The 15,693-nt window shown below is 42.7% G+C and overlaps 1 protein-coding gene across 1 annotated transcript in view; it reads left to right on the top strand.

Moving 5' to 3' along the window:
* The first annotated feature begins 1,141 nt into the window (after positions 1-1,141).
* tshz3b (teashirt zinc finger homeobox 3b) overlaps positions 1,142-15,693 on the top strand; it is a 38,369-nt gene continuing 23,817 nt past the window's right edge. Inside the window, exons 1-2 of the mRNA XM_084406107.1 lie at positions 1,142-3,359; positions 3,732-4,086. Of these exons, the coding sequence (XP_084262233.1) occupies positions 4,047-4,086 (40 nt within the window). The 5' untranslated portion in view covers positions 1,142-3,359; positions 3,732-4,046. The remainder of the gene's footprint in view (positions 3,360-3,731; positions 4,087-15,693) is intronic.

Raw genomic sequence — 15,693 nt, 5'->3', positions numbered from 1 at the left:
CAATAAAGTATTAGTTTAGACTATAAAACGTATAGGATAAATATACGTGCATGATTGAAGTCATGTTGGGGTAATGCTCAAGCTTTAATGACTTGGATCCACTGGGGCTATTTCAGACTTTGCTCTCGGTTTAAAGGTAAAAACGAACTCTCAAATTTCTTCGACTAGTGAGAGCTCCACTAATATGTGGAGGCAAAAAAGAAACACACACACACACACACACACAAACCCCACATATTTAAGACTTTTTTTTTTCGTTCTAGCACGTGGTGATTTATATTTTTCTGAATGTCAAAGTTCTAGTGACTTTTTGGAGAATTAGACAGTATTTTCACATCGTCATGTGTGTTCTTGTTCAGATTACACAAGCATTAATTTCTTCATATTCAACTAGAAATTGTATGTAATGAAAAGTTATTTCTTTAAACTGAACTAACAACAGTTTATAAAGCAGGAATGTTTTAACAAAGCCACCATGAGCATATTGCGGCAAATAAAACATAGTAGCGTTCCTGTTGTCTTCAGCGCATGTGGCAATTAAAATGAGCCTCCAAGTGGTACTGAATAACTCATTATTTATGATACAAATATTCTTTCTCTCTCTTTCTCATAGTGGGATATATGCAAAAACAAAATGAGACCAACATTCCCAGAAATTAGGATATATTAATTTAATAGCAAAGGGTTCATTAAAGTATCAAGTTTATCTTTGTTTTAAGAATAATGTTCAAGTTCATTCACAGTCTTAGAAACTCTGTAATGTCATTCCCTTCTCCCTCAACAACAATAAATCACAAGTCTGCATATTCTGAAAGACTGTGAATTATTAATAATAATAATAATAATGGATAAGTTGAAAGAAAATAAGACTTTTTAAGATGCAAAGGCCTATGTTTCACGTTAAACTGATACCTCGCGTTTTGACATTAAAAACAGTGGTTATTTGTTATAACAGTTAAAGACACATAAAATACCAGGACAAAACAGACTCTTGAAGGATATATACCCATTGAGGAATACAGAGAAAATAAAGTGAAACACAAGACAATCACGTACCTTTTCTTCTCTTTGGACAACTGAGCACAATGACAGTGCTGTGATTTTTGACAAAATAGCATTGTAAAACTTCCTAAGTCGATGTTATTTAAAATAAAACATTTTTGGGGGATTTTAGAATAAGCACATAAAAGGGGGCGGTTACAATGAACTGCGCGCTCACGTTCATGTACTCATGCAGCTGTTCTCTGTTCCACACACACACACACACACACACACACACACACACACACACAGTACATTATTTTTATAAAGATGTTAGTTTATATAGCCTAGGCCTATATATAGTTTTATATAAAGATGCGATTTTCTCGTTCGTTAATTGTATAAATGTTTCGGTTTAGTTTAAGATAATTTAATCTAGGCTATATATAGCTTGAAAAGAACATTTAAAGGGAGTTTTTACCTGTTTAATTGCTATTTAAGTCTTTGAGACTAAATCAGCCACAGTTTATTTGTGCTTATTGTAGTTTTACAGACTTTCAAACTTTTAACAAAGTCGAAATTAAATTTGTGGTTCATAATTACAGTTGTTTTGCACATGCTCGTACACTGAGGCCATCGGTGAAATATGGCTCTATAAATAAACAGTACGGTCCAGAATAGCCTATCCTTCACGCGGTAATCCACAGCAAATCAAGAAAAATACATTCACATCACTCTGCCAACTGCCATCGAGACTGAAAAGCCGGCTATCAAAAGAAAACAAGAAAGAAAAAAAAAATAGCAAAACATTCTTTGCATCAACTTGTTTGAGAGTTGCTTTAAGATTTTTAAATAGTGGGTTTTTTTTTTTTTTTTTTAATTATTACAATTATACGCTACCATTACTCGTCGGTAGGCTATTATTAATAGTTGTTGCTATAGGTGTAGGCTAAGTAGCTAATAGAGAAAAATATTCGTCCACTAAAGTTTGAAAATAGGCTACATCCTCATAATAGGCTACTTGGTACATCGGAACGATGCACCATTAGCCTAGGTAGCCTATAGCAATTGAATAAATCATTATTTCTTTTACAATAAAATCGGAATGCATCCCCCATAAAACAGTGTGATCTTGCTTTATACGTCGTTTGATGAAGAAGAGAAGCTTCCCGTAGTTAAAGCGACTCCGTGCGGCGTGTGTGTGTCTGTCTGTGTGTGTGTGTGTGTGTGTGTGTGTGTGTGACACTGATGGATGCGCCAATGGTTAGACGGACAGATGCTTGGGCGGATCTAACGGCATGCACACACGAGTGAGTGAGATTGGGCAAAAACATCCTGGATCCGTGAAAGACTGCTCTTCCCTTTCAATCTCCCCCCGTGAGCTCGGCGCGCGGACATTCAAGAGATTCTGGACATTCTAGTTTTAGTGAACGCTACGACTCCAACTGCCCCCTTTCGAGGGCTCGATGCGATTCCCTTTGCGGTCAGATGAGTGAGAGGAGAAGACAGTACGAGGACTTTAGGGGAAGAGGCAGTGTCTGACAACTCACCCTCACCTAGTAAACAGAGGACACAGTTCCCATCTCCCTCTCTCATCCAATACGGACAACTTTTATTCTTCACTACAAAGAGTTTACGCTTGACTCCAGTTCACGCTAACAAAAACGAAAAATCAGCTCTTAATAACACTGTTTTTAATTGATGATGGACATATTTGGAAAATGTTGATCTTACCGTCTTAAAAAGTCCATTCTGTGAAGAAAGCGTTTGATAAGGGATTTTCGAAAGTGACATTACAGAAGAGAAAAGGCGTCTCGCAAGCGCGAGGAAGACGCGTCTGCTTCGCCCGTTGCTGTTTTTTAAATATCTGCTACGAGCCCCACAAAGAAGGCTAAGAAGTGCTATTAGCGGCCAAGAAAGTGTTTGGCAATAGCTCAGTGATCCATGCTCTCGCAGCAGCAGCAGCTGAGGCGCAGCCCGAGTCAATCCCCTCCTTCTGATGTGCGTTATTACAAGCAGGAATACCCAATCAAACACCTATCGCATCGATTCTCTCAGCGGATTCCCAACGCGCGCGGACAAAATAAGCAAACGAGGCAGCGCGCGGGCGACAAGTCCGTCCATCTCCTCCAAGCTTTTTGTCTATTCCCCGGTTTGTTTATTATAAAAGAGATGGACGTTTGAAAGGCGGTGGACACTTGGAGTCTTTTGGATTTTTACAGAAAGCTATCGGCGACAGCAGCGCAGATTTAAAAAATATTTTTTTTTTGTATTTTTTTTTTTTTTTTGTGTGTGTGTGTTTGTGTGTGTGTGTGTGTTGCTTTTGCGATTACTCGGACCGGATTCCTCATGGATAACACGTTTATTCAAGCTATCGAGTAAGTAAAGCTTTGCTCTATTACGTTCCTAAATCATTGATAAAGGCGACTGCTGCCTGCCTTGCAAGCGTACTACGCTTAAACAAAACATGAAGTCAGATTGTCGATTTGATACACTCCTATGTTAGTGTCAATCATTGCATATCTATAGTGTTGTGTTTGTGACCTGCTACTTTTACTATTAGAGTGCATTGGGGTTGGCTGCGGTAGGGAGAGAGAGAGAGAGAAAGAGAGAGAGAGAGAGACATATGCCTACCCACATGACATGAGCTAGCTAACCCATTCGAGATGGAAGGAGTTAATATGACAGTGCTTGATGTTTGCCTCTGTTTGCAGACTTTGAGTGACGCGATCATTTCGTTTTCCTTTAAGCTTGCCTGTTGCAGCTTCCAGCGCGGAGTGAGTGAGAATCGCACTGAGGCACGAGCGGTTTTTCTCCCCGCTGTAACGGCTCGACTCTCCGTCAAACCCAAAAGACGCGCGGGGGGAAAGAGAGAGAGGAAAGAGGGGGAAAATCCCGCTTCGTCTTCATCCTCTTCAGATCTTACCGTCTGATTTTTTGGTTTGAAAACTGCCGATACATGTCAGGCGTGTGAAAGCGCCCCAGGTGCCGTGTATCAGAGCAGAAGCGGAGCAGCTCTCGGGATCTCAGGGGCTCCTGAATAAAAAAAACCCTGAAAGAGAAACATGCCGCGGAGGAAACAGCAAGCGCCCCGGCGCTCGGCAGGTACGGCTCTTCTTCTTCCTCATTTGCTCCTCTTCACCTCCCCGTTTATTTATTTATTATTCTTTTTTTTGAGCCATCTTCTTCATAGTAACGCTGAATATGTGTGTGTACGATCTGGACTTATCCAGTGTTCCAGCGGTATGATGTGTATTTGAAAAAAGTTTTTTTTTTTTTTTTTTTTAAGTCTGGCGTTTTATATTAAGTTTATCATGTTAGTCTAGCATTTTTTTATTTTTATTTTTTTTATTTTTTGAGGCCACATGGTGACATTTCCTTTCATCAGAGTAGTCAACTGACCGAATAATAACAATATTTAACTTTATCCTCGTGAATACTGACTATTTTACTCGCCTGGCCCCATGCAGCTGAAGCTGAGTCGACTACAAGTCTTTTGATTGTTCTCTGTTTCACACCGCTCTCTTTCCTCGTAGGGCGTAGATATTGACTCCATGAATTAGAGATCTATAAAGAAACGCAGGGAAAAAAGGGCTTAGGTGTCAGCTGACTGTCATGACTCTCTTTGATGCTCGTCTTCGTTGTTTTGGGGGATTTTGTGCGAAAACATTTGATCACAAAAAGCCAACTTTATCGTTATTATTATTTATATTTTTTTATCACTCCCCTCCGTTTCTGGGAAAGCCTCAAAGATTATTTTGTAGCCGACGCACGAGGGGTCTAAGAAGAGCCTTTAATGGACAATTGCCATCTTTGATTTGACGGCTGATTGATTGCCTGTCATTCGGCTGCTCTTTGATCTATTCATTCCTGATAAACATCAATAAATCACTCGCCATGGCAACGCCACAACCCCGTGACGTCACGTCTGCTCTGACAACCGCCCATTAAAGCATCTTTAATTGCTGCTTTTCTACTTTAGTTTTTTTCGACATAGGCCGGGGCACAAGGCCACATTTACTTCCACTGCTCAAAGACCACTAACATGAGGAACACGGGAAAAACAGACCGTTTAAATAATGATAGACGACATCTAAATCTGCTTTATTTTTAATGAACTGTCTAAAAATAACACGTCAACGGATACCTTATGACATTTTGATTGTTAGTCGACAAATTTGCAACAAGGAAAAATGATGTAGTCAAAGAAACAAAAATAGAAATCTGTCAGCTTAACTGTTGCTAATGTCTTTTGTAGGCCTACAGTGTAGCTGCATTTTAAAGCAGTGACTGATATTCTTGTTGTGTTCAAAACTAGAATACGTACGTCTTGTGATTTTTGAATCCTTGTCTAACTTTAGGGGACACAAGAAGTCTTTGTTTATTCATGGATGAATTGCACGCTGTTACTGTGTGATACACGGCACAATATTTACTGCTGAAACTTTCAGGTGAAGATCTTATCTAAATAAAAACAAGTAGACTATTGACAGTCAGATTCAACAGTTGAGTACAGTTCACAAGTTTATACCATGTACAGATCTGTACTATTCGACGGGCACGATCAACACTGACACTCTTGCATGCATACGAATATCACCGGAGCATGAAACACTCGTGAACGGTCCAATAGAGGGCACACCTACAGTCCTACAAAAACACACACACACACACACACACACACACACAAACTAATAACCTAATCTGGAGACGGAAGAATGGTTTGCTCCATCAGTCTGACCCGTCAAAGCAACTTTGTTTCATATTTGATTTAATTGTCTCTCCTTTGACAGCCACATTCATCAATAGCTCTAATGGTCAATCAGAAGTTGGCAGAGTGAGTGCTCTCATTTTGTCCCCCTCCCCTCCTCTTCTCTCCCAATACGATAGGCTCGTGCTTTACTTTATCAAAATGCTTTTGCCTAATGGACGCGCAGAGGTAGAGGGAAGGAGGGAGGAGGGGAACAAGGGTGACTGAGAAGCTTCTCATTTCAGAGGAGTGAGAGAGAGAGAGAGAGAGAGAGAGAGAGAGAAAATCAGGCATTTATGCCTTTGATGAGTGGATGAAGACAAATACGAAAGCAGGCTGAGAGCCTTTTTTTCTCTCTTTAGACGAGGCAACTTCCTGTGATATTTTTTTTTTCTTTTTTAACTCCCTCTCTCCTTTCTTCAAACCATTGCCCCTCCCCTCCGTCTCTCCCTCATCTTCTCACTCCCTCCCTCCCAGCAGCCCTCACAGCTGCAAGTTATAAGGTTGACGACTGCACTGTGGCATACAAAGAGTGATGACAAATTGATTGCGCCGTCGTGATGGAAAGAGCAAAGGAAAGATGGCAGATGATGGGCCTTGATTAGGAACTTTGGGAAATCCAGTCCCCTGCAACCTTGAGCTTTGCATGAGAAAATTTCGCCCTCCCTCACATTTTCTGTCTCTTTCTCTCGCTCCCTCGTTCTGTCTCTCCCTTCCTCCCTCCTCCCACCAAGTCTGGAAGGCCCGCTCAGCCGTAGAAAAAGAAAAGTTGTTTTGCCAGCTTCATTAGTGTTCACCTAATTAGCTGTAAAGCTGATGGATTCCTGACAGGCCTAATGATTGGAGATGACAAGCTCCGCACACTGTCATCCAGCCCAATTAGGTTTGCAGCTAGTTTGATGTAATCAAGTTGATATTACACAGTCCTCCATGCCTTTAGTTGGTGCACTAACTCAATTTGCTGCTGCAGGTGACAAATGGGCCGGGGTACCTGGGTAATCATGTTGGCTGAAATAGAGCGCTTTTAATGGTCAAGAGACTAAGAGCAATAATAGTGGCGAGGTGACAAAACAGAATCAAAAGGCGCAGAAAAATCGTGTTGTGAAGGTAACCTGGTGGAAGTGCGTCACAGGCTCTGTGCGCGTACATGCGCACCTTTGACGTGATTTTTTTTTTTTTGTGTGTGTGTGCCTGCTCTCCATTTGTTCAGTCTACTCTATATATCTCTCTTTTTTAACAGACAGACACAGCACTCTCTGTCTAGTGAGGGTGATTCACCCCCCCCCCCCCCCCCCCCCCGCCGCCAAAAAAAAATAAAAAAAATCAGCCATTCAGGCGCAGGCAATGCAGCGTACACACCATGTTTTTGTTCACAGGCTTCAAAGCTTTTGCCAGACCAAACATATCAATTGTTTTGGGGAGTCGAAGAGAACATCAAACTTTTTTCCTCCAGCTATCTCTTTGTCCGTCTCGGTTTTTAATATCAAAGCTAGCTACTAAAGCACAGCGTTGTTGGAAACATCCACGTGCCCTTAATACCGAAGTGTCCAAACTACAGTCTCCGTGTTTACATTGTCTGTCTCGGCTCATAGTTTGGTGAAATGTAATCTCTATACATGCGTTTGAACCAAGCGGATTTGATGTATGAAGACAGATGATGTTGATATCGGTCATCATGATGGCGTTCATAGCGTGTTTAAAGTTAGTTTATCTCATCTGCGTTCGAATAAATGTTAACTCTCAGCATTGTGTTTAGAGCGGCTAAATATGATTTATAAAAATATTTGGGTTGTGACGAATGTTACGGAGGCTGCGCTGAGATGGATTGCAGTTGGGGAAAGGAGCTGATTTCTGTGATTTTGTGTGTGTTTGATTGATTGCAGACAGGGAGCAATGATTAATCAAACTCAAAGCCTGTTCCGGCAAGGGTGTGGAGGATTGCATGCGTGAGATCATATGGGGAACACCGCACCGATACGGTCACATTCACATAATGATCACCGGCACATGCTTATGTGGAACACGTACACTGATAGGTTAGTTATGATTAGTATAGATACAATCGCAGAAAGAATATTGTAGTAGTTGGCGGTGTTGAAGTTTTGTGTGTGTCTGTGATCTCTTTTTACTTCTTCGCAAATTAAGAGTCGTCCACTTTGGTTCAAGTTTCTTTTTTTCTTCCCCTGCTGCAATTTAATTACTTAAATTATAATGAAACGTCATGGTGACTTGATTATGTTAATTACCCTTATTAAAACCTAGTCATGATAATCATATGCATTATTAAGAAAAGGAAAATTATGTCATGTACACCACTGTCCAGAATTACATTCCTCTCCTCAAACGATTGGGTTTTTCTTTTTTCTTTTTGTTTAATATATACAGATATTTAATTCAGAAAATGATTAATCAAAAGTTTGCATACTAATGCACGTCTAGACGGATAGAATTTTAATCTAGATGTTTTGCATTTAATGAGCGTAAGAATAACGTTTTCAAATCTAACAGGAGATCTAATTAAACATCACCTGCAGCTCTTTAATATGCATTTGAGTATTTCTGTATCAAATTTCCTTATCTGACAGCATTATGAATGAAGCGCATGAACACATTTTGTTATAGCTTGATGGTCATTTTAGCAGGAGAGTGAGCAGCATGCCTGTTGGATATATTGTTACACTGAAATTTGTTTATTGTTGTAGTCGCAGATTTTTCTTTGCTTTTATGTACACAGTAGCTGGAAAGAGAACTGCATTTGGCCCTGTGTAGGTGTCTCCTCAGCAGTGTGTGTGTGTGTGTGTGTGTGTGTGTGTGTGTGTGTGCGCGCGTGGATTATGGGGCCTGAGTCCTCGTCCTCCTCACATTGCTCTGGCCCAAACCCTGCGCTCCCAGGCAGCCAACTGACACTATGATTAGTTATGGCTGTCCTCCGCCTTTTTCACCGCAAGAAGTGAGCAACAATGAGAAGGGTTAAGAGCAGAAGAGGCGGGGAAAAAGCACAGGAACGGAGAGAAAGAGAAAGAAAGAACGAAGGAAAGAGGGATGGGGGTTAAGGGAAAAAAGCTGAATAACCTAACAGCCAAACAGAGTGAGAAAGATAGAGAGAGAGAACGGAGGGAGGGGAAGTTCTCCTCCCTGTGGATCCACACCAGGGTTGATGGTTGATAAACAGAATTTTTTTCCTGAATCTTCCGTCATGGCTCCCATTAGCTTGACAGCTGTCAATTAGGGCTCCCTTGGTCTCGCGGGCTGCAGTTTATTGCAGGCGGTTGATGCTGTCATTTCCCTCACAGTTTCGCCTTGAGCGTTATCAGGAGCGTTCACACAGTCAATAGCTGATGCATCAGCACTTATTTCTTAAATTGGCTCACAAGGCTGCATCCTTCCCTCATTTTTTCCCCCCTTTCTACCCCCTTACTGTCTCTCTCTCTCTCCTTCTCTGTTTCTTTCTCACTCCTCCCTTCTTTTCACCCCTTCTTTTCCAGAGATTCCATTGTTTGTGTGCGTCTCGCTTTTACACACACTCCAGCTAACAACTATTTTAAGAAACAATTTATCTGCTGATTATTTTTATGATTCATCTTGCGCACTGCTTTTGTAAAGTAGTCATGCTACACACTGTGTGCAAAATATGTTTATAATATAAAGTTTACAATATAAAGCGATTTCACTGTTTGAAAGTGGTTACGACAGTTTAAATAACCAAAAATACAGATCCACAAAGTATTAACTAGTAAAAAAAGGTAGAATTTTTTTGTTGCAGAAACACACTATTACTCTGACCACATTGACCATAATCTGAACATAAAATGCTGTTTTTCCTGTAATAAAATAATATAAGGGAAAAAAAAATCAGTAAATCCCATTAAAGTAAAAAAAAAGAGAAAAGAAAACATTTGCACAGTTTAAAAGTGAATATTGTTTTGATCCAGGTGATTTCCCTTCCTTTCTTTTTCGCTAAGTGTGATTGACCTGAATGCAGATTTTACTTTTTACACCGGCAGTAATTGCTCGCTTGCTGTTAGTACATTGTTTTGCATTATAAGATTATCATATAAAATGTAATATATATGTTTGTTTTTTTTCAAATGTGTTTTTCACAAATTTAAAGTGATGGAGGTTTTCCGTGCACAACGCAAAGCCCCGACTAACTGATAATTAAATTTGTTTTCAATTATTTGCATTATCATTATTTGATCAATTATAACCGTGCTATTTCAGCCCTACAGTAAAACACATAAGTCATTTTTTGTTCATGCTGTTTAAGGATGCAAAACATTGTCAAAAATATATTATATTTGTCTTGTATTAAATGCAGTAATGTGAAGCTTTAAATATTCGCAACATTTTTCATTTGAAATAGGCCATCTTCCTGCTTGGAATTCAGTGGACATTAAAAAAAATAGATTAGCATCTATTAGGCATTTGCTGTTTGTTAAATTTGACACTGAATTTGCTTGCTATCTTATGGGTTTATGATGCATTGTCTGATTTTATTCTGCTTAAATATGCTTAAATGAATCTATTTATCTTTTGAAGAATAACATTGAAAAAGTGCATCATTCTTGTTTTACCTACAGCTGAGAAAGTCACACAAATTGAAAATAAATTAAGCGTTGTTGGAGACATTTAAACAAAACATTTTGAGTAGCTTATCTGCCATTTACGCGTCAAAAAATAGTTTATGTTCCCCTTCAAGGTTTGTGTGTGCTTTGATTTGATGAAAAGTTTGAATAGTTTTAGTTCAGCGGGACGGGTTGTGTGCTGTAGTTTGTTGATGATTTCCTCTGTTACTGAGAGAGTTGGAACTACATGCACTGTGATAGTTAAACATGTTTTACAAAGCAGTTCCCACGGAGAGAACGCACCACAGCAAGTGTTGATCATATCCCTTTTGCTCATTTTCCTGATTCTTGTTTATTTTATCGATCAACAATGAACACTGAACCTTGCCGATTATGCTGTGATACCCAGAATACGCCTCCAAATCTACTTGCTGTTTGACGCTGGCGATTGGTCAAGATTCTCGGCTGCGCTGCATGATTTGCTGTTACCGTGACCCACACCTCTTCCGGTGGGGCGGAATCTGGGAGGAGACAGGAAATGAAGAGGGTTTCTGGGATCTATGTGTCTGGCTGTGGTAGACAGTTATTTTTACCCTGCCCAGTACTGTGAGGGATATTAGCTTAGCCTTGCACAGAGGTGGCACTGAGTATCACAGTACTAATGAATCATCCGGCCTGCGCTCTTTCCATATGCTTGAGTTGTCCCGCCTTCCCACTCTCGCTCTCTCGCTCTGAGTGATACTGTAGTTCTTTGTGTGTGTATCTGTGAGGCCGGTCCACTCTGGCAGCTACACGCAACTGCGAGAGTCCCAGTGTAGTCCAATGAAATATGGCCGCGTGGAAGTAATCCCTGTCATGTCGAAGAGGGATAGGGACGTGCCGAGGGAGGCTGAGAAAATTACTTAGAGAGAGTAAGTTGGGGGCAGGGACTACAGTAAAGATTTTGGCAGGGGGGCTGGTTGTTGGTTTGTTTCAGAGTGTCACTTGAGTCTGTGTGTGTGAGTGTGTGTACGATTCCTCCACGGAAATGGCAGGGATCTTGCCCCACCGCTCGGCTTGTCTCGGCACCCTCCTCCTCTTTCACTCCGAGCCTGAAAACTGACAGCCATCAGTCTTGCTTCGCTTTTTATCACGGTGTGTGCGTGTGACATGCAGGCTTTTTGATGGCGGTGCGGGTGATGAAAGGCAGAGCAGCAGAGAATGAGAGCGAGAGAGGGGCCCTAGTAATCAGGGCCAGCCTGAGCTCTGACATCCTTCTCCGGCCTGACAGGCCTCTTCCTCCTTCTCTCCTCACTACCCAGACTGGAGGAAAGAGAGAGGGGAGGCCCTCAAACGCTCCCAAACTCCTTCTCTCTCATGTCCTGATCAGTCTCAGATGCTGGGAATTATCCCTCCTCCCTCCATGTTGTGTTTTATTTAATGAGGGCAGAGGAAGAAGAGGGGAATGTAGCGCGCAGGGGTTCGGGATGTTGTTAACTCTGCCGGAGTCCCCGGTGCGTTTGTGTTTGTCCACGTCTGTATCTGCGCAACCTCGGCGCACATATATGAATGTTTGCGTATGATGATGTGCATTTTTCTTGAGTGCAACGTCATGCCGGCGTTTCCTTCCTGTGTGATCCCGCTATTTGATGTGTTCGTACGCATCGCCTGCTTGGGTAAGTCGTGTCGGTTCTTGGCAGAGGCAGGCAGGTGTGAGGGGCAGAGCGAGGGAGGGAGGCTGAGAGAGAGAGAGAGAGCGAGAGAGGAAGTCTGTTTTATTTTATACTGCGGGCCTGTTGCTAATTAATGTTTCTTGGTAGGATTCTGTCTGAGTTGAGTAATGTTTTTGATCTTTATGCCTGATAACTGCATACCTAATGAGATTTCAAAGCTTCTCGAGATGTGTGTGCGCTGCTCCCTGCAATTATTGACAGATGCCTTTTCTCCGCCATTGGGTTCGGCACCATAAATCCTCTGGCTGTAATGAGCTTGAGAAGTGCCACCCTGCCAGTGAGCTAATGAAAGAGAGAGAGAGAGAGAGAGAGAGGGTGGAGGGGGATCACGCTTCCTTGACACATTTTTTTCTTTAAATGCACTCTGCAGATGTCAGGCCCCCACTGCCAGTGTGTTAAAAAAGAAAAGAGCATGAGATAGAGGAAGGAAAAAGAAGACGACTTTTACAGTAAAGGAGGGGTGAGTTGAAGCCTGCCTTTGAGGAGACACGAGAAGGGATGAGTAGAGAGTTTCGGTTGGTCGGTCGGCGAGCCGTTTCGGGTTTCGGTCCTGCGCCGAGGTCGTTTGTCTGCCTTATGTAGTTTTTATTTGAAATAGTAGTCTCGTTGTTGCCGAAGTTGACTTTGATTGATACGCTTGCCCTCTCGCACTACTCCGAGCCAGGTTTTCTTTTTTTAGGTCTGTTTCTTTCTCCTACACATTTTTTCCCCCTTTCTTTCCTTCATTGGCCTGTTTCCTCTTCCTTTTACTTAAAAAAAAGAAAAGAAAAGGACAGTATGAGAGAAAGAGAGTGAGATGGAGCAATAGACAGGGGGAAAAAAAAGAACAGCCGGCCTGTTCTCTGGCTCTCACACACGCAGATACAACTCTTCGACCTTTTTGATGCCGTCCTGAACCCAGATAGCGGGACCGAAAGAGTGTAAGAGAGCGAGAGAGAGAGGCTCTCCATGCCAAACAGTCGATTTCCCCAGCTCCTCAGCACGGTCATACATCATGGACCCACCCTTCTCTCCTGACAGAATGACATGTGTCATTTATCAAACGGGCCCTTGCCAAGGAGCCCAGTGTTAGGGGCTGTCCCCCCCTCTGAGAATTGCCACTGCCTCCACGCCACCGAGGGGTCTGCACAGCCAGGGGAGGGGATGGCGGATGAGGGGGAGACACGACCACTAACAATGCCACTCAAATTTTTCCTCAGTTTTTATGTTTGTGAAGGTTATTTTTTTAATGACACACTTACAAAAGTTTGCATTTATTGAGGTCACAGGAAGTCTTGGGTTTTATAAGTGAGCCTGCATGTGTCCGACTCGGTAAGGCTGTGTCCGTGCGCAGGTCTGGCTGTCAGGTATCAGTCAGAACCCAAATCCCTCCCTCTTTCCCTCCTCCTGTCCCTCCTTCTGCCTCTCCAGGGGCCTGCATGAGTGAATCGGAGCTCTTTCGCTTTCCCATGATTCAAAGGAGCATTACTGAAGATGGATGCTCCTTAAAAAAAGAAATTGATGATGGATACGAGGCTGGCCATGTCATTCATCATTTTGAATATTATTTAGACTGGCCGTGTAAAGCTGTAACCTGAGCAGGGCTCAGAGAGAGAGAGAGAGAGAGAGAGGGAACAAGAGAGAGCTCGGAGCAGGACGTGGGCTTCCTCTGATGGATGGGCCGAGCTCTTGCACTGTTCGTTACCAGATACCAGAGGAGCCGCACTCCTTTGCTCACTCATTCACCCACTCACTACCCTGTTTTTTTTTGCTCCTGAAAACAAAGCTCAAAGTGTTTTATTTGTCAACACTGTGGCCCTGTAACCTAGGTTACCCTGACTTTTTTTTTTCCCTTTTTTGTTTTCCTCCCCCAGCGCTGACACGTTTTTCATCGAGGTCGTAAAGTTTTGTCGACAGCCCCTCAGAAACGAGGTGACCATTGTCGTCATGGACGCGAAAAGAGCGGGAACAGCTGGGCTTCATTAGCAGGAAATGAAGCCGGCCTTTAACGAAAGCAGAAAAAGAAACGCATATCTGAGCGCTCCAATCGCACGTGATCCTCCGCGCCCGGCCCACGTTAAAGAAAACATTTCTGTCATGTTTTCCTCCGTCCCTTTTGTGACTGTAAGAGGAGATCTGTCCGAATCATATTTTCACAGTATCTATAAGCATCTGATAATTCGGTTAACGGTGCGCTCTCGCTGTGTGCCTGCAGTTCACGGGCTGGTCAGATTCCTGTCGTCTCTGGCAGTGGCAGTTGAGCGCTCAACAATGCTTGATATATTTGTCCATTGTTGCGGTAGGGGGCTATGCGACCGTCGACGTGAGATGCATCATGCTCCCGGCCGCATTGAAATGGGTTTGATGAATTATTTTGCTTGGACGTGGTGGGTGTACTTGGATTCATTGTTCTTGAATTTTCCAGCACCTAGAACGTGTCCCAACTCATGACAGGCCCCACCCTATGACGAACTCCTCGAGCCTTTGGGTTTCAGCAGTCTGCTTCTATAAAGTCCTATGGGCTTCATCTGCCCCTGCAAACCACACTTTTGAGCTGCACCCTTCTTAGGGAGGTTGAAAGCTCGGGTCAAACTGTTAAGAGAGTTTCAGACCCATTCCAGGGAGAGATAGATAGAAAGAAAGAGAGAGAGAGAGAGAGAGAGAGAGAGAGCGCATGCGAAAAACACAGAGACGTGAGGGAAAGCAAGAACAGGATGGAGAGAATAGGTTGTTTTGTTTTTGTATGCTCTATTTCTTCCCCTTCCTAGTACCCCTCTCTCTCTCCCTCGCTCTCCCTCTCTCTCTTTTTTTCCAGTTTTATAGCAGGAGACATGATTTATTGTGGCCATCCATCTCTGGGTCTCATCCATCACCTCCTGGTTGCTAGGCAATCATGGCAGCAGCTGTTTGCTTTGACTCAGACAGAGGCACTGTCAATCAAGACGGGCAGGTGAAAAGCATTAGAAACACGCTATTGTCAGACGGAATAATTAATCAAAGGCAAGAAAGATAATTAAAAAGATATGACCCTTGCTAGCACTTGCTCAGGGTTGCCGGAGAAGAGAGTGAAGAGGGAAGAACGAGGGTAAGGAAGAGAGTGGAGCAGGAGGAAAGCACTGGCGTGTGGCATGTCCTCTCTCTCTCTCTTTAACTCAGTCTTACTCTCTCGACACGGTAAGAGAGTGGAGCAGAGGAAGATAAAGCTTACTCTCTCCGTCACTAGACCAGGTTGTAATTAATTAAAAAGAGATCGGAGGAGAAAGAGAGAGGGGAGAGAAATAATAAAAGGGCTGGCGGAGGAGATGAGAGTGAGTGAGGGGAAAGAGAGAGAGAGAGAGAGGAACCACATGAAAGGGTTGAGTACCTCGCTCTGATTCGAGCAAATGCTACAAACGCGTACTTAAAAGTGTTCCTCTTCAAATCCATGTCGCTCGCTCTCCCGTGTGCCTCAGAGTGTGTGTGTGTGTATGTGCTGCGACTTTCCCACAAAGCCTCAGGCCTACACGGTGTGCCTTCTTTAACTCTAGCTTAAGATGTCTCTGTTGAAATGCGTGTGCACACACACTTATAGTCACTGATGTTATTCGGATACAGCGAGAGACAGAGAGCCCTACAGTCCAGAATAATGAGTGACCGCACATACGGTTTTTATTTAAAAATCTCTTTTAGTCAAAAATACATTAAAATAAATATCAGGTTGATATAC

The sequence above is a fragment of the Rutilus rutilus genome (assembly GCF_951802725.1).
Source record: "Rutilus rutilus genome assembly, chromosome: 3".
Taxonomy (NCBI): Eukaryota; Metazoa; Chordata; class Actinopteri; order Cypriniformes; family Leuciscidae; genus Rutilus; species Rutilus rutilus.
This window is presented reverse-complemented; position numbering and strand designations above follow the sequence as displayed.